At 35.2% G+C, this 22,290-nt stretch overlaps 1 protein-coding gene across 1 annotated transcript in view; it reads left to right on the top strand.

The window, feature by feature from the left end:
* Positions 1-22,290, top strand: part of LOC135843711 (bleomycin hydrolase) — a 46,111-nt gene that overhangs the window by 15,826 nt on the left and 7,995 nt on the right. The window contains exon 2 of the mRNA XM_065361674.1: positions 20,490-20,647. Coding sequence (XP_065217746.1) covers positions 20,490-20,647 — 158 coding nt within the window. The remainder of the gene's footprint in view (positions 1-20,489; positions 20,648-22,290) is intronic.

Below are 22,290 nucleotides of genomic sequence, written 5' to 3'. Positions count from 1 at the left end.
TGTTTTCGCAATTTTATCGAACCTTTTGAAAAGTACGAGGACGAATAATACGAAAATCTCTCACAAATAGTAACGTTAGTTGAAGAAAAATCACTATTATAGCCCGCAGCTGTGGGCATAGGTGTGCTGCACAGCTCGAACCAGGGTACCGAATACCCAGGTTATTGTAATTCGTAGGCAGCAGGTATATATAGTGGTACACAGACGATGGATTCTGGAATCTCCGCTACACTAACACGGATACATAACGGATCAGGCTACCCACAACATTTGGCAAAAATCTCCGAGATCGTTCACCCTTGGCTAGTGTGGCTAGTTGATATAGGAATCATCTTAGTAGCTTACGACAAACTAGTCTAGTTTTACGTGGCCGTGGTCTTGACCGCCGCCAGGGCTGTGGCAATGGCAATTGGCAATAGCAATGTCAGCTCGCATAAGAGTATATAAATAAACAACGTAACCAACCACCAATACCAATACACAAATGCAGGTGGGCAAGTTTTAAAATAGTTGCCTTTTTTTTACTTTACTTCTTTCATCCTCTTTCTCTGCGGCAGGCAGCAGTTGTGTTGTGTGCCATTGCTGCTGTTCCGTTATTCGTTGTTAAATTGTAAGATGGATGGCGTATGGGATGATGATGATGGCTGTAGCGGCGCTACATACGTTTACGTAACAGACGAAGGTCGACCAGACGGTTTTTTTTTCACCGACCGCGTCGTAAAAATGGGTAAAAAGGCGCTACGAGTACGAGGGGAAGAAAAGACTTTAAAAAAAGCAACCATGCAGCGGATTCAAGACGTATGGATGTGGCGTGAACCGGTACACGCGGGATACGGCGCACCCGCACTCACGCACACACCGATCAACTAGACTCGATAGATTAACATCATTGTTTAAGGAAAAGAAAAAAAAACCTAACGGTTCATTTGGTATCCGTTATGTAGTACGACTCTATATATGTGTAATGTGATGTGTATGCTGTATATACACATATAAGTTATGCAGCAGATCGCTGAGTAAGGTCGGGTTCGCTGCTGGCGACAGCAACCACGATGGTGATGGTGATGGTGATGATGATGACGACGCGAGTCCACATCCACATGGCATCAGGCATGTAGTCGACCGGTGGCCGATGTTGACGTTATCTCAGTAGTAATCGTCATCCGTGTACTATTTTCTTTGGTATCTGCTATCCTCGTATCTCTTCACAGTGATCAGCGTCACATATGTATAAGAATGGTGCGAGGTGAATTGGATGCGACGAATGACAGAATGAAAAGTTCGTGGACAGACACTCGGTGCTGGAGTTGTCAACGGTTGATTGATGTGTCCTCATTTTGATGGTACTACCTCTTCGAAAAGGTCAATGTGGGATTATTTTCTCCCGAATGATTTAACCGAATTCCGGAATCCTCCCCTCGGGTAATTTCTCAAACTGTTGGCGTTATTTTGGGCTATTGCTCTTCGTGAGATTCGTTTACAATTTTTTGTCAACCATCAAACTGGCAGTGGCACTTTTGTACACCAAAACAAAAACAATTCAGCTTAAGAAATTACAAAATGAACTCCTCACAAAAAAATCAAAATTTGGAAAGGGTCAAAAAATGAACGAATTTTCATTTTTTTGTTGTGATTGTGATTTTTATCAACTTTTTCATGAAATACGTCAGAAAGATGTCAAAATAAGACAACTGAATAAATTTAAACTTTTTTTGATGTTTGAAATTGAAAATTGAATTTTTTCGAATTTTGATTTTTTTGTGAGGAGTTTATTTTATCGAGTGAAAGGGTTTTTTCAACTTTTTCAGCAGAAACGTGAAAATAGGGGTCAAATGGGTCAACTTCACCTATCAAAACATTTTTTCATGTTTTAAATAAAAAAATCGCATTTTTTCACAAACTTTAAATTTTTTAAAATCAACTTTGCAACATGGTACCATCTCAATGTTTTAAGATGTTGTTCAGCATGAAACGTTGGCCATAATATATTTTTTCAGAATTTTTGAGAATCGGAACGATATGAAAACTACGTTTTGAAACTTTTTGAGCTAAGTTTTTGTACGGAAAAAAGTGGCAACACTGATTTTTATGATATCGCCAAAAAGCCTTTCAAACCCCCTAACTATGGGAAAATGTTCAGTTTTGGTAGGTACCGCGGTTATCGAGTAATCCACTGCTGAAATGGATGATATTTTAGGTTCACTGAGAACTTTGACACCCCCTGGCTGCCTTTAAAAATGGGCTAGAGGGCTGCGATTTGCACCATTGGTCATCCCTTCGGAAGGTCTTTCCCCAGGAAAAATTTCAAAAAAATCGCCGACCCCCTCCTACCACTTCCTAGTTCAATTGACGTGGAATGACCCAGGAACATTTCTAGCCCTTGTCCTCCAAAAAAAGTGGCCCTACTTACGAAATGGCGGCCATTTTGATTGACAGGTAAGCCGAAATTGCAGATTTTGCGTTCAAACATAGGACTTGCCCAATTTTTTTAAATCGTACAAAGGCAGATCGAATGATCAGGCAAAAATTCATCACCTGTCAAAATTTCAAGTGCTAAAGTGTCTTTTTCGATTTTTGGTCAATTTTTAAAAATCAAATTTAGGCCAAAAATGAGGAAAAAATCAAAATTTTACCAAATTGACCAAGAGAGCTGAAATTTGAGGTATACCCTATTTTCGACATGCCAAATCGATTGGAAACTGTTTCAAACCATTTTGAGCAATTCTGGAGCCTCCAGTAGGTTTTTGAAACTCGAAATTCCCACAAAATTCCGTCAAACGGAGATTGAAAGCCGAAATTTACCCTGCACTTCAATTTTAACTCCCTCTGAAGACGACTTCAGGTGGGTTTAAGTCATTTTGGAGCCTCCAGTGTCTTTTTGAAAATTAATACTGGAATCTCCACCAGATTTTTGAAACTTGAAATTCCCACAACATTTCATGTAATGGAGTTAGCAAGCTGAAATGGTGGTTTCAAATGGTTTTGAAGCGTCCAGCTCGTTTTTGAATTTCAATTTTCCAAAAAACGCCATACAACCTTTCAATAAATCGCTGGAAGTTTCAAAACGACTTGAAATCCATCAGCAGTCGACTTCGTAGCGTATTGAAATAAGTTTGCAAAATGAATTTTGGCTTTACATCTCCAATTGATGAAATTTTGGGAAATTTCAAGTTTCAAAAATCTACTGGAGGCTCCAGTAGTTTTCAAAAAGTTGTTGGAGGCTCCAAAATGACTTAAATCCACATGAAGTCGTCTTCAGAGGGTGTTAAAATTGGAGTGCAGAGTAAATTTTGGCTTTCCATCTCTATGTGATGAAATTTTGGGAAATTTCGAGTTTCAAAAATCTACTGGAGGCTCCAGCAATTTTCAAAAAGTCGCTGGAGGCTCCAAAAGGACTTGAAATCCACTTTAAGTCGACTTCGTAACGTATTGAAACAAGTTTGCAGAATGAATTTCGGCTTTCCAACTCCATTTGATGAAATTCTGGGAAATTTCGAGTTTCAAAAATCTACTGGAGCCTCCAGAAATTTTCAAAAAGTCGCTGAAGGCTCCAAAAGGACTTGAAATCCACTTTCAGTCGACTTCGTAACGTATTGAAACAAGTTTGCAGAATGAATTTCGGCTTTCCAACTCCATTTGATGAAATTTTGTGGGAATTTCGAGTTTCAAAAATCTGCTGGAGGCTCCAGATTTGCTCAAAACGGTTTGAAAGAGTTTCCAATCGATTTGGCGTGTCGAAAATAGGGTATATCTCAAATTTTCAGCTTTCTTGGTCAATTTGGTAAAATTTTGATTTTTTTTCTTCATTTTGAGCCTAAATTTGATTTTCAAAAATTCACCAAAAATCAAAAAAGGCACTTTAGCACTTGAAATTTTGACTGGTGATGAATTTTTGCCTGATCTATTTAAGAAAAAAGTTGTCCCGGAAGATTGACGGGAGGAGGGGGGGGGAGCAATAGATCCTTATGCTTAAAAATGTTGAAAATTGAATAATGATTTTAAAAAAAAAAACTTGAAAAAGAAAATCAAACAAGCCAAAGTAAAGCGAGGCCAAAAGTTTTCAAAAATTCATGTTTTCAGAAGTAAAATAAAATTTTTACGCAGGGAGGGTTTTTTTTCTGATTTAAAATTTGAACATTTCTTGAATTTGAACAAAAAGTACTCTATTTGAATATAAAGAAACGCCAATATAGCCTGTTTGACAAATGAGCTCTTTCCTACGAAATTTTTTCAAAATTCCAGAAAAAAGGGGAATGAATTTGGTAATTTGAAGTCTGCTTGAAAAAGAAAAACGGGACTTCATCATGAAAAGGACTTTCTGGACTCGTCAGCAAAAATCAAGACTTTTGCAGAGGTTGCATGACTAGCAGGAACGTTAAACACCCTGTGAAATATATTTTTGTCCATCGATTTCATACTTCTTTGAAAATGTAAAAAATTACTTTTCTGCTGAGGCTCCAGAAATTTTCAAAAAGTCACTTGAGGCTCCAAAACGACTTGAAATCTACTTGCAGCCGACTTCTTAGCGTATTAAAATTAGCTTACGGAATGAATTTCGGCTTTCCAACTGCATTTGATGAGACTTTGCGAAAATTTCAAGTTTCAAAAACTTACTGCAGGCTCCAGTAGTTTCCAGAAAGTCGCTGGAGGCTCCAGAACTGCTCAAAATGGTTTGAAACCGTTTCCAATCGATTATTGTCAGGTCGAAAAAAAGGGTGTAAGTATTCCAAATTTCAGCTCTCCTTGGATTTGATTTTCAAAAATTCGCCAAAAATCGAAAAATGCACCTCAGAACTCGAAATTTTAGCTGGTATTAAATTTTTGCACGCTCTTTCAATCTAGCTTTGTCCAGTTCAAAAAATTTCCTGCGATCCAATGCTGGAAGGCAAAATCTGTAACTTCGGCTGACTTGTTGATGAAAATATGAGTAGCTGCTATTTTGTTATTAGGGCCAACTTTTTGCTGGCAAGTTTGCTTTAAAATGTTCTTTAGGATGCCACTTTCAAGAAAAAAGTTGTTCCTGAAGATCCGGGGGGGGGGAGGGGGTGCATTTATTCCTATCGCTATTTATGCCGGACTACCAGTGGCTGTAATACGTTTTCGACGTTTGACTTGGCATGTTCTAGTCCAATAAGAACCCGATCGATTCTATATCGAGTACAACGACCACGACGATGTAACAATACAATATTCTATGTCATCATAAAATACCGCTAATCTTGCGGAATACACATACTTCGCGCTGTACGCAGTACGCACCTTCCTTTCCTATATAACTCGTGGTTATTATTCGCAAAATGGCTATGGGAAGCCAATACGACGACGTACAATATACGTGTGACCACGAGCACGCGTCCACGCGCCAGCACGCGGCACACGCTTAACCTATAACGCCATTCATGACCCAGGCCAGTGACCAACAAAGGGGGGAAAAAATTGCACTAGGGTATTCGCATTCCGCGAATTACAAGTTCGAGTCGTCTTTGCAACACTATCATCAACCACTCTTTTACATCGTGACTAATTTTATTTACCATTATTTTTTTTATTAATTAATATTATCTAATCTCTCACATACCAGCAGCAGATATAGATAGACTGAACAGCATAGTAAACAGAATCGAATACCACGTGACATGAAAAAATAGCTTCGTTGACGAATGCTATGTAGGTACTTTAATTTATCTTGGTATGTTTTCCTCTGTGTGTATGAACTAAAACGAGCTGTACAAAATAATACGAGAATCGTCGATAAAAATATGGAAATTGAAGAGAGGGAAAAGATCTGAAATGGTTTGGTTTCTGTTTCTAGCTTATCTCGTCATATTTTGAGACTAATAAAGGAGGGGTTTTCAACGAAATGGCCAAATCTCATACTTGAAACAGTTCACTTTTTGTTGAAATTATTGTCAATGTTTTTTTTACTCTAAAAAATACCATGCCAAAAAATTCTCGAAAGTTCTCGGTTTGCAAAAAAAAAACCAAAAAGTCTTACCTTTTTACAAAAATTGTTCATAAGTCTGGCTTTTAGCATTTTTTTCCATGTGAAATAATTGTCAAGAATTGCAAAAAAAATGTAATTTCTTCGCCAATTTCCAAAAATTTGTCAATTAACGCTTTCTGAAAAAATTTTTGCTCGTTATCAAAATTCCTAAAGATGATCACTTCATTGAAAAAAAAATCAGAAATTGTCTAAAAGTATTACCTACTTTTTTTGCCAACTACCCAATTCCCAATAAATCCTGCTTTCTTGCTAAAATGATCAATCTGTTGCTTTTTGCCAAAAATTGGAAACGCTTTTCAAAAAATTTTCAAAAATTGTAATTATTTTTTTTTTTTTTGCAAAAAAATCGAAAAAGTCTCCCTTTGTTCGCAAATTTTCCATAAGTTTCACTTCATTTTACCAAAAAGTTAGCATTTTTGGCAAAAATTGTGTAACTTCTCACTTCGGTGCTAAAAACTCTCAAAAAAAAGTCTCCCATTTTCAACGAAGATCGCGAAAAAGGAGTATTTTTTGTTACTAATTACAAAAAAACTAGAAAGTTCTACTTTTTATGAAAGTACCAGTTTTACTTTTTGCCAAAAATTGTCAAAAATTCTTGGTTTTGTGCAAAAAATTCGAAAAGTTCTTTCCAAAAATTATCCAAAAGTCTTGCTTTTTACCAAAAATTGACGAGAATTCTTGATTTTTAGCATTTGAAAAATGCAATTTTTTAAACTAAAATTGCCAAAAAATTACCAAGAGGTGTTCTCACTTTTCGAAATAATTTTTCAAAAAAATGTGATTTCTTGGTCAATATGTAGTTCTCAGAAATTGTCAAATTTTAGATTTTTACTTTTTTTCTCAAAGTCTCGTTTTTTTGTCAGAAATTGGCAAAAAGTAGCTTATCATTTTTTGCCAATAAGTTTCAAAAAGTGCTGCTTTTTCCAAAAAATATCCAAAAATTCCAACTTTTATGCAATTTTTTCTGCCTAAAATTACTACAAAGGAATGTCGTTGGTTCAAAAAATTGGTGATTTCGCTAAAATTTTCAAATTTTTGTTTTTCGAAAAAATTCTTGCAATTGCTAAAAATTTTCACTTTTTTAAAAAAAAAGTAGGCATTTAAAAGTCCAGGCATCTTACTGGGTCACTTTTATAGTGACTTAGTCACTTTTTTCACGAAAAGTCACTTTTGGTTACTTTTTTCATCAAAAAGTCGCTATTGGTCACTTTTCTTTTAAAAAAGTCTCTTTTTTGAATTTTTTTTCGTTTTTTAAACAAGAAAAACGTTTTTAACCCAAATTAGGTATCTTTTTTTTACTCATTTTCGAAGGGTTTTATGCGAATTTTCTTTATTAAACAATTTCAGAATATTAAAAACACAAATTTTTACTTTTCGAAACATCAATTTTCGAAAGCTTTTGCCCTCGCTTCGCTCGGGCTTGTTTTCTTTTCTTTTTCAAAATAAAGATAAAATTTATTTTTTTAAAAATCAAGTACTAAAGCCAAAAAACAAATTTCTCACAAAAAAAACATCGTTTTTATGCCTCTTAAAATACAAATTTTCAAGAGCTTTCGCCCTCGATTAGGCCTGTCTTTTTTCATTTTCAAAATCAACTTCCTTCAAAAAAACATCATTCAAATTCTATAATTTTAAAAATAAAAAAATGAGCCAAGTACTCGTTCTCACATTTAAAAAAAAACGGATTTTCCGGTGGGGCCAGACTAGAGAATAAAGTAATAGTTTTTAGGAGAGATATTGAACGTTTTTTTGCTTTCGTTTTTCGATTTTTTGCTCTCCTGAACGCTGGAATTTAAAAAAAAATGGTCACTTTTTTGGTCACTTTTTTCACTGATGAAAGTCACTAAAGTCACTTTTTTTTAGAAAAATTTGGGTACGATGCCTGAAAGTCTTGTTTTTTTTTAAGCAGAAAAATTCCCAAAATGTATCACTTTTTCACCTTAAAAACTCACCAAAACTCCTGCATTTTGATAAAATTGTCAAAGCCTTGCTTTTTGCCAGAAATGGTAAAATCAGTAGGTATTATCACTTTTTAACAAAATTATTGAAAATTGTAACTTTTAGCGAAAAATTTCATGTCTCGCTTTTTTGGTAAAAATTACAATAACCCCTTCATTTCGTTAAAATTGTCCAAGTCTCGTTTTATTTTTCCAAAAATTGCAATAACTCTCATTTTGTTGCCAAAAATTTGTCAAAAAGTTTCAAACATTTCAATTTGTTGTGTTCCGTTTTTTTTTTTTTCAAAATTATTGAAATGTTTTTCTCAAATTTTGAATATTGAACGTCATTTCTTGGACTAAAATTGCGAATCAGGGATCAGATCAATTGAAAAAAAACATCTTGCGCAGTTCGCAAGATTAACCGACTTTGCTACAAAAATTTACCAATTTACCAAAAATAACCCCACTTCAGCAATTTATAACATTTACCTCAGTAATTTACCAGACATTACCTCAAAATTGACCAATTTACCAAAATGTACAAATTTACCAAAATTTACCAATTCACCAAAATTTACCAATTTACCATAATTTACCAATTTACCAAAATTTACCAATTTACCAAAATTTACCGATTTACCAAAATTTATCGATTTACCAAAATTTACCGATTTACCAAAATTTACCGATTTACCAAAATTTACCGATTTACCAAAATTTACCAATTTACCAATTTACTAATGTGGATTTTTTTCTTTTTTCAAAAGTCAGTGTCTTAAATTTCAGCACGTTACACGAATCAGGGTATTGAAAATTTTGGGAAAATCCTCGGCCCACAAAAAACATATCCATGTCAAAATCAAAATTAGAAACCTCAAAAACGCAGAATTTCGAAGTTTTGAAAATTGAATCTTGCTTCCGGAGCTCGATTTTCGATTGAATGGGGGGGGGGGGATGAATCGATCGAAAAATTCGAAATCAGATACTTCAAAACCCCACATTTCCACATCGTCGTGTCAAAATTTTGGAACCTCAACTCCGGTGGGGGAAGGGGGGGGGGCTAAAATAGGGATCAGGATAAAAACAGTCGAATAAATTGCTGGAATCAGTGATCTAAAAATTCCGGATTTTTGTACCATGACTCAATTTTTGAAATTTTGTATGTAAATTTGAACCTCTGTTTGAGAGGCTCGAATTGAGATCGTGGAAAAATCGAAATCAGTGACGTTTGCGTGCCCATGTCACAATATTCTTAACATTTTGAATTCTGTAGTTGTCTGTTGCCTCTTGTGACATTTATCAAACTAAAATGGAAAAAACTAACTTTGAAAAATTTGCTCATGTCGAAAGAATGTTTAGTAGAACTTGAAAGTGCAAAATTGCAAATGCACGCTGTTCTAGACTTGATAAAAAATTGCTCGCTGTTGCTTGCTATGGTGGGATTACAATGCGAATAAACGTTATACCGCACCGCGCAGTCGCCTGATGCTGGGTTCAATGATCTGCCATACGGCATACTATAGTAAATTTTTCAGCCCACGTCTTGTACATATGTATAAGCAAAATACATGCATATGTGAGTATGTGCTTTATATTATGCTTATGCATGTGCCATGCTATAAGCTCAACGCAAACACGAGTCGTAGTCGGAGTCGAACGATTGCTTACTGCTTAGAGACGCAAATTTTTCTCGTCCAGCGAGATAAAACAAATAATTTTATCTAATCATCGTATGTACATGATGTCACGCTTTATTATATTCTCGTCAAGTCGTATGACTTTTATCGCTGTTTGCTCCTCGTAGCAGTAGCTGCAGCGGTGGAAAAAAAATACAAACAGCTGAAAAGAATTCTATTTTGACGCGTACGAGTAATAAAGCATCCGAAATAGTCGACTACAGTACGTGTGGAAGTCGAATGACGATGTTGATAACAAAGCAGCCAAGTTGGAAAGTTCTTTATTTCGACATCTTTAAAGAGAGGATTCGGTGAGGTGATTTTAACAAAAAGGGTCCTTTTGGGAGAAAATAGGATTTCATTAGTATAATAGGTTCTTTTAAGAAGAAGGAGTCCTCAAAAGAAAATAATTTCAGCAAAAAACAGGACTTCTTGGAAATTATTCGCAAAAAAGTGGCACTTTGTCACAAATTTTAGTCAGATAAATACGAACTTTTTGGTAAAATAGGTCAACTTTATGGCTGTTTTCAGCAATACAGTGAGAATTTTTGGCAACTTTCGACGAAAAGTGAGACTGACAATTCAAGCAAAAGACAAGACCTATTGCAAAAAAAATCAAAATTTTTGACAGTTTGAAAAAAAATCTAAATTTTGACAAATTATGATTCAAAAAATTATTTAAGATCATTTTTGCTGCGATAAGTTTATTTTTTTCAGCTCTGGCATTTTTTAAATTGGAACAATAACTTTTTAGAAATTTAAAATTCTGGAATAGAAAATCAACCAGAGTCCAGCGAGGCAAAAACTTTGGAAAACGTGAGATTCGAGAAATAAAACGACGTTATTTTCATGAGAAAAATCAGTGTTTTTTTGGCTATACATATTTGATATTTTTGAAATTTTAGTCAAAAGCCTTATTTTTGAAGTACACCTTGGTCATTCCACGTCAATTCGACCAAGAAGTGGATAAGGAATCTGCTGGAAGCTCCAAAATTGCTTAAAACGATTTGAAACAGTTTCCAATCGATTTGGCAGGTCGAAAATAGGGTATATCCCAAATTTCAGATTTCTAGGATTTTTAGTCTGAATTATTGGTTTTCAAAAATTCATCAAAAGTCGAAAAATACACTTCATCATTTGAAATTGTAGCTGGTGATGAATTTTTGCATGCTCTTTCGATCTAGCTTTGTCCAGTTCAAAAAATTTCGTGCAAGTCCTACGTTGGAAAGCAAAGTTAACGATTTCGACTGACCTGTCGATCTAAATAATTTTACGTTTTGTGACTTGGGACTTGAAACCTGTTCTAATTGATAAAATGAAGTCAAACTTGAGGAATGGGATTCTTTTGGGAGCTAGAGTTGACCTGTGGAGTGGGAAGGGTCAAAGTTGAAAATTACATAAAGGTCATTTTTTCGGAGGGGCATAACATGACCCCAAATGGATGAAAAAGGTCCAAAATAATACCATTGGACAGTACTCCCATTGTGATCAACATATCCAAATTTCAGCTTCCTAGGTCATCCCCACCCCATTTAAAGCGGAATCAAGGTGAAAATCCCCTTATTTTGCCCCCATTTTTGGTTTTTTCCATCCTAAAAGGAGAGGGGATGACTTAGAAATTTGGATATGTTGATCACAATATTATGCCCCTCCAAAAAAATGACCTTTCTGTAATTTTCAACTTTGACCCTCCCCACTCCAGAGGTCAACTCTAGCTCCCAAAAGAATCCCATTCCCCAAGTTTGACTTCATTTTATGAATTAGAACAGGTTACAAGTCCCAAGTCATAAAACGTGAAATTATTAAAATCATGTAACTTTGAGGGGTCGTAGTGCCACCCCCTTGAGGCTAAATGGTTGGTTGATAGCTCATTTGATAGGTATTGGAGAGGAGATGAAATGATCACTAAGCTCATTTTACTCAAAACTCAATAGTTCAGGAGTTTCTGACGAAAAACTGATTTTGGGGGGGGGGGCGGCTTTGATCCACTGGGGGGGGGATTAGCTCGTGGGATAGGGGCGGGGACTTTTAGTATGTTGTTCAGCATACGACCCTAGACAATATTCACCAAAAAAACCTTTGATCGCAATAATGTTTGGGTTCACTTATTTTTTTTTTTTGCTATTTGACTGGGCTATAAGGCCAGCTTTTTATTATTATTATTATTAGTGTATTGGTTTCGCTTTGAGAAATTGAAATTTCAATTACAATGAATGTTCTCATAAGCTATCCAACCGTTTTTTGTACCTATTGGACACCATTTGAGAATCATTAAGGCGGAGGGAATAGATTAATTTTCATTCAATTCGGATGGGTAATTGCTGAGTAATTGCAATTTTAGTTCATTATTTTAATGCATTAAATCCTAAAAGAGGGAAAAGAGGACTTGTAGAACACCTGCCGCTCATTGTACCCTGCTATACCCCCAGTCTATTCCATCACCAGCTGTGTTTCATTGTACCCTGTTACACCCCCAGTCTGTTAGCTGTAAATTCCAAGTGGGAGTGGTTTGGCGGGGCGTTTACCAAACAAATATATTATTTTAATGCCCTAACCTTCGTAGTGAATTCGTGGCTGAGTGGTTAGGGCATGTAGGTAGGAATCAGAGTCCTGCACGGTATAGTTGATTCAACTAGTTATCTGTGGGAGTATTCGAATAATCTAAACTATGAGTTGTCAACTAGATAACTATTGACAGCGCGCGCATCAAATAGTTACCAACTACTCATAACTCCGGTTGGTATGGTTAACTAGCTAGTTGATCCAACTATTTCTCGTTGTGTTAGGAGTACATAGGCAAGGGGTGACAAGCATACCTATTTCCGATAAGATTTCGGATAAATATGCTATAGGTGGGGATAATTCAACTAGTTGGAATAGTTATTCCAACTAGTTGAATAGTTATCTGAATAACCATCCGACGATTAAGTTAGTTATCTGCGCGTCAACTATAACAACGCATCGTTAGACAGGTTGACTATTGCCTGCGATGAGTCCCTCTATAGTTAACCGGAGTTAGCGTTGCCAACCAACTAGTTATAACTATTAACTATACCGTGCAGGACTCTGGTAGGAATAGGAAATTTAGGGACCCAGGTTCGAATCCCTGTGGGCCGTGAAGTAAGTAGGTAGGTAACAGATTTTTTGTAGGAAAATTGGATAGGTAAATGCTTTGGAGTTACCTATGTAGTACATGATAATGGGGCAAAAATAATGCTGAAATTGAGTTATGAATTATGATATCATTTGCTAACTAAAAATTCATTTCATTAATTTTTTGTCTACCTATAGCCATAAGTATAGTAAGAATTACCTTGACATGAATAATTTTTAACTTTTTACTTATAATTTGAAAATTACTTCAAAATGAGTAATTAAACTAATTTTTGTACAATTGAAACATGTAATTTTTATTATCATGATTTAGTAAAAATTATTAAAACAAAATGATTTTTACTATTGGTGCCTATAGCAAAATTTATTAAAATGATAATTCTTACTATACGATTACAGTAAAAATTATTGAATGGGATCTGGTACTTAATTGTGCTAAATACCAGTATTTAGTTAAATTTTTTTGTAAAAATTACCCATATTTTTTTCGTGTAATTTAGAGGCAATTCAAATTCTTAACATATTTTATAAGATTTAATTCTTAATTTAGAATAAAAAGCAAGTTCTGAAAATTGGTTTGAAAATTTATAAATTTGAAGACAGTGGAAATTCTAAAAAAAATATATGAAAATTTGTATTTAGAGACGCTGAGAATTCCAAAAATTGGTTAAAAGTTCTGTAAGTTGCAGATAATGTGAACTTGAAAATTATATGAAATAAGTATTGTAATATTTATGAAGAAGATGAAAATTCTGAAAAATTGGAGGCAATGTGAATTCCAAAAATTGAGTAAACGTTTTTCAATTTGTGGACAATATGAACTTGAAAATTGAATTTTAAATTTTTCAATTTAAAGACAATAAGAATTCTGAAAAATTATTCAAAATTTGACTATTTAGAGGCAATGTGAATTCTAAAAATTGATTGCAATTTTCCTAACTCAGTAGCAATGTAAAATTCTGAAAATTTATTGAAAACTTTATGAAATTGTAGCGATGGGGAATTCGGGAAATTGATTTGAAATTTTGTAAATTTTAAAACAATGCAAACTATGAAAAACAACTGGAAATTTCTTAATTTAGAAGCAATACAAGCTTATAAATTATTCTGAAATACCTACCTATTGTAATTTGGAAAATATGAAAACACTGAAAAACAATTATTATTTTGAAGCTGTGAGAGTTTGCACTACCTAGATGTAATAACGGTTATAGCTGTAGAAAAGGCAGCTAGCTACGCACACTTTGCAACTAAGCTTTGCTTAGCTGTCTAGTTTTCGACAAGTTTACTTTAAAATGTTTCTTGAGATATCCTATTTAGGAAAAAAAATCATCCCAGAGGATCGGGGGGGGGGGTGCAATTATCTCTATTGTCATATTCCGGGCTAATTGGTATGATTTGTAAATTGAACTTTCAATATAAAAACAGTTGAGCTGGACGAACAAATGGTTAAAAAAAAAAGGCGAATTTTCGCAAAAAAATTTAACCTACCATGCTCGAACATCCAACAGGTGTTATTCGCGACTCTGGTACTTCACTTCACCATCATCACCGGTTCCCGGTACATTTAGCATCTAGACGCATATTCCTAAAAGCCGAATGGTCGTGTACCTAGAGACCTAGACCCTAGACCTATACTCGTACATGTGGTTGATGTGTGTGAATGGTGAATACAGCCATTGGGTGCTGCCGGTCCTATACTGCTACTAACGGTACTTCTTTTCATCTTCGTATATACGTACACGTAAAAGTGTATTGTGTCGTGGATTAGTGTGCCTGCTTACCTATTCTGGCTACAGGGTGTCTAAAAAGATCGGCTACCCTGGACAAAATCGTGTAATTAATTTTAGTATTTAGTATGAAAGAGATTCGAAGGCAGAATTTTTTTTGAAAGACGAAAAATTGCCCAAAAATTGTTGAGAAGTCAAGTCTCGTTGACATTTTTGCCAAAAGGAGACCTTTCTCTTTCCCCCAACACCGATTAGATTTCCTGTGCTTGTTCTAGAAAACACGAACACTTACTCTCTACTTCGGTATTCGCCAATTTCAAATGCAAGACAATACCTACACTTTGCACCAATAATACGTGCCCAAAATGAATAAAAATAAAACGTTCATCGCACAAAAAGACCAAAAAAAAAGAAAGAAAACGAAACAAAAAAAAAACAAGGACGAATCTACCGTTTTGTACTCGTATGTCAACAATAAAAGACCTGCTGCAAGAAGGAAAGATTAATCACAATCGTGTAAAAAATGCGATCTCATGGAATGCAGGGCAAAAGAAATGAACGAAGATGATCTCGGATCTGTTTCTGAAAAGAACAATGTGGATTTTTTTCCTGCATTATTCTTCCTGAATAGATGGATATCACGGTAGTCGCTGTACTGGGTGTCCCATTAAACGTCTGCCATACACTTTGGATTTACCAGGTTCAAGAAACAAAAAAACTTTTATAAACCGAGCGTCTCTGTCTTGACATTTAAAAGAAGCCAGGGTTTGAAAAATTTCAAGTAAAGTGTTTTTTGATGCGGATTTAGGTGAAGTTTCTGCCATCAGTGAACAAAGAGCTTCTGTAATGGAATCTTTTTTTAGAAGGAAGTGAATTTTGAATAGAATGCATTAGCTTTTTTTTTTGTGCGAAATTACCGTTGTTTTGGATAAAAAAATGAAGCGGTTCAAGGTCGAGTCACATGACGTGCTCAGGTTTTTTTTCCTTGCCTGGAGACTGGAGAGCCGAGTGTATCTGCTCGTGATTTTCGTTTCTTAGATTTGGGCAATTCTGTAGGCATCAGACAACGATTTCAATCAAAAGATACTGTAAAAATGTTCCCAAAACCAAAATGTACTTGAAATTTTTCAAATTTTTGAAAAATGGGGCACAGTCGAAGTAGAAATTGGATTTTCAGTTGGCCCGATTCCTTTTCACGTTTTGGGTAAATTTTATAAACTCGACGAGAAAATCAAAATTTCGTTTTGGATACTTTTCAGATCGCCAGAAAATGAGGAAATTCTAGGGTGGTTCTTAATATTCAAAAGTTCGAATTTCATCGCTTCCAATAACTGGATCGATTTTTTATATTCTCCAAGAAATGAAATCCTAGAAATTTCAGTTCAAAAAGTTGATTTAAACCCATGCCCCAATGCCCCCTTTTTTCTCATGAGGGATTTTATTTTCTTTTTCAGCATTATAATTCGAAAAAAGTCCTTTTCACTTGAAAGTCCTAGAATTATACTACGTGTACTTGCTTCATTCATTACGATGCATTTTAGACCAAGTGGGGGGGGGGAGTTAGGCATCTCAAAATTAAGGCCAAAATGAAAAAAAAAATTCAATCATGAGCGAATTTTTTGTCTCGTTAATTTTTTTGACCATAAACTGGAACGTTTTTCTGGGGTGAACATCGCAGAATAATTTTGACCGCGTGAGACTCATTTAAAGGGGGCTCATGTGCCCCAATTTTTTTTTTAAATTATGAAAACTGTCTAAACCGACGTTTTTTTTTGACTGAAAAATCAAAGTAAATACTGAGCTGATTGTATTTTTGATACGAATGACCCGAGAAAGATTTGTGAGCGAGAGGAAGGGGGGTAAATGCTCCCAAAATGTCAAAAATATATTCTTTTTTGGTCATTTTTGTACGTTGTGTCGTATCTTTCATAAATCTCAAATATGATCCTAGTAGGTACCTATTTTCTTCAATTTTTCAGTCAGAAAAAAAACGTCAAAATCGGCAAATTTTCATCATTGAAAAAATTTTGGGGCACATGACACCCCCCCCCGCTCCCCCTCCCCTCCACCGATGGATCTCAGAGGGCAAAATTATTCTTTGGGACTCATTTTTCATTCATAGGATCTATAGGAAGTTGAATGTGTGAAAATTTCAAAAATACTCATTTTCGGAATTTTGTGGCATTTATTACCCCCTCCCCCCTCATCCTTCTGCTCCTCTCGAGTCCGTCTCAGGTCTTTCGTATCCTAAATACAATTTGAGTACTTACTTTGATTTTTTCATTCAAAAAATGTCTCGAATCCGGTAAATTTCGTAGTTTAAAAACATTTTGGGGCACATGACCCTCCTTCTAATGAGTCTCATAGGGTCAAAATTATTCTTCGGGGCTTATTTTTCGTTCACAAGATCAAGGAAGTCAATGTGACGACAAAACGAGCAAATATCAAAAATACTCATTTTCGAAATTTCGAGGCTTCCCCCCCCCTTCTATTCCTCTTGAGTCCGTCTCTGGCCCTTCTATCCCGAATACAATTTGAGTATTTATTTTGATTTTTTTTTTATTCAAAACATGTCTCGAATCCGGTAAATTTCATAATTTAAAAACATTTTGGGGCACATGACCCCCGCTCCCCCTCCCCTTCTCCGATGGATCTCAGAGGGCAAAATTATTCTTTGGGACTCATTTTTCATTCATAGGATCTAGGAAGTTGAATGTGCAAAAATTTCAAAAATACTCATTTTCGGAATTTTGGGGCATTTATTACTCCTCCCCCTCCCTCCCATCCTTCTGCTCCTCTTGAGTCCGTCTCAAGTCTTTCGTATCCTAAATACAATTTGAGTACTTACTTTCATTTTTTTTTCATTCAAAAAATGTCTCGAATTCGGTAAATTTCATAATTTAAAAAATTTTTGGGGCACGTGACCCTCCTTCCAATGAGTCTCAGGAGGGTCAAAATTATTCTTCGGGGCTCTTTTTTCGTTCAGAAGATCAAGAAAGTCTATGTGACGCCAAAACATGCAAAAATTACAAAAATACTTGATTTCGAAATTATGAGGCTTTACCCCCCTCCCCTCCTTCTGTTCTTCTTGAGTCTGTCTCTGGTCCTTCTATCGGTACTGAATACAATTTGAGTTTTTATTTTGATTTTTTTCATTCAAAACATACTTCAAATCCGGTAAATTTTCATAATGTGATGAAAATTTAGGGCACATGACACCCCCTCCCCCTCAATGATCCTTGAGGGTCGAAAAAAATTCGGAGGCTCATTTTCCAGTCATAGGATCTAGTGAGTCGATGTGATGATAAAACGTGCGAAAATTTTTAAAATACTCCATTTTGAAATGTTGGCGCATTTTAAACCCCCCCTCCTCCTTTCTGTTCTTCTTTGGTCTGTCTCTAGTCCTTCGTATCTTGAATACAATTTTAGTGTATACTTTGATTTATTTTCATTCAAAATATTTCTCAAATCCGACAAATTTTCATAATTTGAAAAAAGGGTCAGAATTATTCTGCGATGTCCCTCTCTCCCCCCCTCCCCCCCACCATAGATATATTCCAGTTTTACGATTAAAAAAAAAATCAACGTAATCAAAGTTCACTTGAAATTCAATTTTCCCATTTTGGTCTAAATTTTTGGAGGGCTCCAGTTCACTCCATAATATTACTTATCCGGGTTCAAAACGTATCGTAATGAAACTTAAAAACGAGATTTATCGTCAATTTTTGGCAGAGAGCAAAAAAAGATGAGACCTTTTAACAATTTCTAGAAGAAAATCGAGATATTTAGGCATAATTTTTTGAAAAAATGTTGTAAAAAGCGAGAATTTTGAGCAGTTTTTGGCAAAAAACGAAATTTTTTAGCAAATTAGGGATGAAACGAGATAGTATTATTTTTACTTTTTTTTTCACCTAGAAGTGACGTCAAAATCTGGAAAAATTGAATTTTTGAAAATTTAAAAAAAAATTAATCCAGCTCAACACTTGACCAAAAATTTTGAAAAAGTAACCAAAAGTTACTTTTTGTAACCAAATACGAGCCTTGACCTCCAGACCAAAAATCGACCAATCATAGTCCAAAAATCGGTTTAATTGGGATTTCCAATCGCATACAAATTGATCGAACATGTTCTTTTGAAATGAAAAAAAAAATTGGCCTCAAAAATCAATTTCTCGATCAAAAAGCGATCATAATCGAAAATTCGATTAATCAACCCCCAAAAAAGCGATCCATTTTGGATTTTGGATCTCGTATGATCGATCATGTAACTATAATTCAATTTTTGTTTCTTTTTTGCCAAAATTGATCTACCTAAAATTTTTTTTCCTCCTCAAAACGCGATCGTAGGAAAATCATTTTTTTCTACTGATCCAGTCTTTGATTTTCAATTTTAATCACGAGAATACATTTTTTTCAAATTCGTTTTGTTTTTGCTCGAAAAAAATTGATCAGAATTGTTCTTTATTTCTAACAATTGATTTTTTGAAAACTGCAATCAATCAGTTTTTTGATTTTCGATTTCGATCGCGAGGATCGATTATTTCGTTCATTTTGTTCATTTCGTTTCTGCTTGAACAACATCAATTGAAATTAATTTGTTATTCGACAGTCGATTTTTTGAAAAGAGCCATTTTTTAAATTTCAACTTCGATCACGAGAATCGATTTTTTTTCAACAAGTGATCGTTTGAAAATCGATATTTCAGATCGATCGTTTTTGATTTTCGATTTTGGATTTTTTGATCAAATTTCAAAACAATATTTTTCAATACTGCTCAGATGGAATGCACATAATCGTAGGATGGGAGGGGGGTATCCATTGTTGTATCAATAGCAGCCGGCTTATGTATACTGTTATTCAAGGTGTCGTATATGCACAGACAAACAGACAGACCGAAAGAAGGTCTAGTTTGAATGGCATCATATGTACTCGCGAGTACATCGGTATCGTACAAGCTCGTACATACAATAAAGTCAAACGAAGACTGGACCACAGAAGACAAGTTACTCCGGTTACTGCGGTGTGGTGTTTTCATCCAAATGTATGTTACTGGGAAAGAAAGGTTACTGTCTCAACGAACCTCCAACTGTATCTTCTCGTACTCGTATAATAGATTGGATCCGATGATGGCGTTGGTGGTATTGCAGATATGTTTACGTAGGTGCAGGCAGGTATATGAGTGAGTGAGTGAGAGAGAGGTGCATGGGTCGACAACAACACTACTAGGTAACCAGGTACAGATCTGCTCGTATATTTGAAGGGGCTTGTCCGTTCTTCAGGCGCGTATTCGTCGAATAAATCTACTCGAGTTCCTCGAGCACACAGCCTGGGCTTGGGCTACACCGGTAATTTTTCAACAAGTGGCATAGGTATACAGATACATGGTGTTTGAAAAAACTGGTTTCAGGATTTTGCGTGCCTTGGTCATGATGATGATGACGATGATGATTTGCCCTTTTATAACTGCACCTTCGTCGACCTAACATTTTATTTTATCAATGAATAGAATGCGAATATTATGAAACTAGGGTATCTTTTTTCTTTTTCGTCTTAGTACATTATCGTGCGGATGAAATACTACCTCGAACATGTGCAGCACTGTGCAGGTTGCATCTCAACGATATTAGTATTTTGAATGGATGCAGCTCATCGATGCAGTTCATGTAATAACCTACCTATATGAGTTATTTTATTTTTGATAACGGTATCTTTTGTGTTTGGAATCGAGCAAGCACTCGTGTGTAGAATCTTACAATATTGGTTGTACATAATATTTGAAAATATACGAAAATTTGATATAATTATTCTCGAGCGTTTGAACTCCCACCCCCCCCCTCTTGACCCTTTTTTTGGGGTTGAGATGCTACCTTTGTATTCGAAGTGTATCATTTACTGAATTGTGTCTCGTTTCCCCCCCCCCTCCCTTCTGAGCTATTTTAATGATGTAGGTGATAATGAATTACATATAATATTGATTCGATTCTTATATCTAACTAACGTTGATGTTTTTTGGTTTTTGTTTCAGCGCCTTTATCCGAAGAACAGTTAAACAAATTGAAAACTGCTTTCTATACCGATCCGAAAAATATTTTGGCTCAGAACGCTTGCACACGAAGCGAACCGTTAGAAGTATGCATATCGAATAGCAGAGTTCAAGAATCTATTCATGTATTTTCCCATAAAGTACGTATCGACGAGTAGTGTGACGTGATAGCTAATTTATTGTCGTAGGTATATTTTAACGCACGTGTTAATTTTAAAAATTCTCAAGTTCGCCCTTTGAGACCCTAGAAGAAGTTGACGCATGAAATTTGAAAAATTTCTGTATTTGAGAAGGAGTATAATTTCGTTGATCAGATATTTTTTTTGAAAATTGAGGTTTACTCGAGATTTGAATTTGGAATTTGAGGAAATGCTCAAAATGGGAATTTTTTCTATCCGGATTTTTACGTCAAAAATTGTTGAAGCCAAAATCCAAAATTTCGAGAAAAAATGAAAAATTATTTTCTGCACAAGTTGTGACAATTACATACATTCACATACAAATGTGCGAGTGACATAATTTTCTAATCAAAAAAATTGTTGCTCAAAAATGAAGAAATTGACAGTAGTGGGGATTTTTATTTGAAAAAAAAAAGAAAAATATTTTGGAAATTGAGTTTTAAGGTCGTTTTAAGGTCAATTATAAAAAATATAATTTTTTGTAAAACTTTTCAAGGTCATCGAATATTCAACCTTTTAAAATTCTGTAAAAATTCTCAGTTTTAGTCCTTGAGTCATTCCATGTCAATTCGACCAAAAAAAAAAATGATTTTGAAAGTAATGTCTTTCGATTTCGCTCAATTTTTTTTTACAATGTCTACTCATCCAGTAAGTAAGAAAGCCGCAATCAGTTTGCTCCCAGCCCCCTCAGGGGACGGGTGGGGGGCTTCAATTATTTTCCCACTGTCTCGAGGTACTCGACTTTAGCAGCCCATACCTCTAAAGCTGTGATACTTTGATCAAAACTGATTTCACAGTTCGAAAGAGCATTGCATTTTGAACTTTTTAGGTATTTTCAAATTTTCAAAAATTGAAGTTGAACTTTCAAATTGAAAGTTCGAATTTCAAAATGGCGCTGTAAGTAGGAGCTGCCATTTAAAATTTTGAAAAAATTTCCATAGATGTACCTTTTGATGCTTTTTCGAAATGTTTAATTTTCGAGATGGGACCTTTCGATGGTGGGGGAGCACCCCCTCCCCAGAAATTTGGACAAAACTTTCAAAAAAAATTCTGAGGCGTGTGATATATCGAATTGTATGTTTTTAGCGACGCTGAACACGAATATGATGCCAGATTTTTGATTGGGCCCCATCCACGACCCCCAGCACCTTCCCAATGGGGTAAAAGTTCATAAAAGTTTTCGTTCGATGCGACATAAGTCACGAAAGTTAAGAAAAAGTCTAAGTCACGAATTTTGCTCGAAGCACACTTGGGAATTTTTTTTAAAAAGCCCATAAAATGAAAAAAATGAAAAATTTGTTCGAGAAATGAGAAAAATGAAAAAACTGAAATAGCTAGTTTTTGATCCCGTAAAAATGGATACCTTTTTCGAGGTACTTACTTTTTTCAGTGGGGGAGGGGGTCAAAAAATCAGAAAAATGAAAAAACTGAAGTATCTAATTTTTGATCCTGTAAAAAATGGCAACCCTGTTCGATTTCCTCGCAGTTTCAAGTTATTTTTTTAGGGGGGGGGGTATTTCATGCGATGAAAATGTGAAAAATGAGTCATGAAAAAGTCATGATTGTTTGTCTGACTGCAGTTTTGTTAGACACCCTGTTTTTGT

This window comes from Planococcus citri, chromosome 4 (genome assembly GCF_950023065.1).
Source record: "Planococcus citri chromosome 4, ihPlaCitr1.1, whole genome shotgun sequence".
Lineage (NCBI taxonomy): Eukaryota > Metazoa > Arthropoda > Insecta > Hemiptera > Pseudococcidae > Planococcus > Planococcus citri.
Note: the sequence above shows the minus strand (reverse complement) of the source record. Positions and strands in the feature narration are given on the sequence as shown.